Source organism: Oratosquilla oratoria, chromosome 9, assembly GCF_046742065.1.
Source record: "Oratosquilla oratoria isolate Oo_2021 chromosome 9, ASM4674206v1, whole genome shotgun sequence".
Taxonomy (NCBI): Eukaryota; Metazoa; Arthropoda; class Malacostraca; order Stomatopoda; family Squillidae; genus Oratosquilla; species Oratosquilla oratoria.
The window spans coordinates 13,384,293-13,386,792 of record NC_134785.1 but is presented as its reverse complement, the minus strand read 5'-3'; the positions used below and the strand labels follow the sequence as shown (position 1 = coordinate 13,386,792).

Genomic DNA, 2,500 nt, shown 5'->3' with positions numbered 1-2,500 from the left:
TCAGAGGCTCCCACCCATTTCACTCCCCTCCACTACCCCTTCCACCCCTCCCATCTCATCTCAGTTCCTCACGAATGACGGGTCGTTCCTGCATCCGCCAACTGCCCTAGGTCAAACGCAATGCAGCAAGACACAGAACTTAAACGGCGACTCTCCCTCTCCGTCCTCTCATGCAGACAAAAATAAATAAATAAATAAATAAATAAATAAATAGATAAATAGATAGATAAATAAATAAATAAATAAATAAATAAATAAATAAATAAATAAATAAATAAATAAATAAATAAATAAATAAATAAATAAATAAAATAAATAAATAAATGAATAAATAAAAAAATAAAAATAAAAATCCCTTCGGGCAGCGTCAAAATATCACTCACGCATAATCACTCCTTACCCCCATCCCTCCCTTACTTGCATAACAGTATCATCCATACACAGTCATTCTCCAGTCATCCCTATCTCCTGCCTTCTCCCTTCCTTGCTCAACAGCCATTCCCCTGTTGCTCAACGCCCCCCTTCACCCCATCCATCCATCTCATCCTCTACCTCTGCCCTCCACACCTCGTTTACTAATCTCTCACCCCTCATTCTTTCCATTTGTCCAAACCATCCTAATAATCAGTGGCGGATTCAGATTTTTTTTTTTAGGGGGGGGGGCTCAACTATGTACAAGTGAGTGGGAAGCGACCCGAATCACCTGTGGGATTTGAAATGTGTGAACAATTTTAGAAGCATTTTGAAGCTATTTGCAAAGGTACATTGAGGAAATGGTCAATAAATTAGATTGCAATGGTAAAAAACTTTCTACATGCGCACATACATGGCTCTTCCTGAAAAGTAGAATACAAGTATGGCAAAAAATACATACATACATACATATACCAAGGCTTTTTCCCCTTCCAAGGGAGGTGGCCAAAAAGGGAAAGGCATAAAAACACTCCCACCCATTTCATCCCTAAATACACTCCACACCCCTCCCACCCTCCCTCTCATCTGAGCAAAAAATAAAACAAAATAAAAATAAAATAAAGAAATATAAACAAAAACTGTTAAGAAAGTGTTAACAGCATTTCATATATTTCATATACTGTAACATTGGTGATAATAGTTCACACAGACATCAACCTCCTCCTTTTTTTTTTTTTTTTTTTTTTTTTTTTTTTTTTTTTTTTTTTTTTTTTTTTTTTTTTTTTTTTTTTTTTAGAAAACACCTTGATGACACCAATTGCGCTCCAACACCACCATGACGCTGTCATATGAATATTTACAGGTCCGGTTCAGCCTTCGGACAGTGTCAATTAAATCCGAAATACGTCAGATATATATTAAAAGGAGGGTCGGTTTAAAAAAAGATCGAGCAAGTAGTTCTCTGACAATGGGATGTTAAAGGCAAATTTTTATTTTTGGGGGGGGCTTCAGACGCTTCAGCCTCCCCCCCCCCCATCCGCCAGTGCTAATAATCCTTCATCAGCCCTATCTGCCATCTCCTTTTCCAGTCCCGCTCTCCTCCTCACCTCTTCGTTTCTCACTCTATCCAACCTTGTAACCCCTACCATACTTCTCACACATTTCATCCCAAACACATTGAAAATTTTCATCACTGCTTCTCTTAATTTCCAAATCTTTGCCCCATACAATACCGTCGGTACAATCACCCCTTCATACAATATCTTCTTTACATCCATTTCCAAATACGTATTTCTCATAACACTTTTTTATCCCCCAAGGCATTGACTTGCTTCTCTCAGTCTACAAATTACCTCCACCTCCATTCCTCCCTTTCCCACCACATGTGACCCCAAATACCTCCTCTCTCTCCTGGATACATACATATATACATACATACGTACATACATACATACTAATATACATACATACATACATACATACATACATACATACATACACACATGAGACACTGAACTGCATTCCAAGCGGCCATCATCTTTACCCCACGTGTTCGGATTGAGTAACCGGATGTTTTTCTCAGGTTTTTCCATCCCTGAAATATCGGCCTACAAGGGGACCCGGAGCTCCTCCGTCGCCTACCTGGATCTCGCCCTCAAACGCCCCAACCTCCACGTCGTCGTCAATGCCCACGTCACGAAGGTAAACAGAAAACGCAACAGAATTTGAATCAGAATGAAATGAATCAAGTTAAGAATTAAAGTAGATAAAACGTAGTAGATTAGATCAAACAAAAATAAGATCAAATGTGATAGATGAAATAGAATAGAATGGAAATAAAACGAAATTAAATTAAACAAACATAAATGCTCAAAAGAAGGTAAACAGCAAACAGAAAACGCAACAGAATTTCAAACAGAATGAAATAAATGAAGTTAAGAATTAAATGAAGTAAAGCGTAGTAGATTAGTTAAAAAAGAAATAAGATCAAATGCGATAGATGAAATAGAATAGAGGACAACAGAATAGAAATAAAACGAAATTAAATTAAACAAACATAAATTATCAAAAGATCAAATGAAATAAA

The 2,500-nt window shown here is 37.2% G+C and overlaps 1 protein-coding gene across 1 annotated transcript in view; it reads left to right on the top strand.

The window, feature by feature from the left end:
• Positions 1-2,500, top strand: part of LOC143028240 (glucose dehydrogenase [FAD, quinone]-like) — an 18,733-nt gene that overhangs the window by 7,885 nt on the left and 8,348 nt on the right. The window contains exon 6 of the mRNA XM_076190051.1: positions 1,997-2,115. Within this exon, the coding sequence (XP_076046166.1) occupies positions 1,997-2,115 (119 nt within the window). The remainder of the gene's footprint in view (positions 1-1,996; positions 2,116-2,500) is intronic.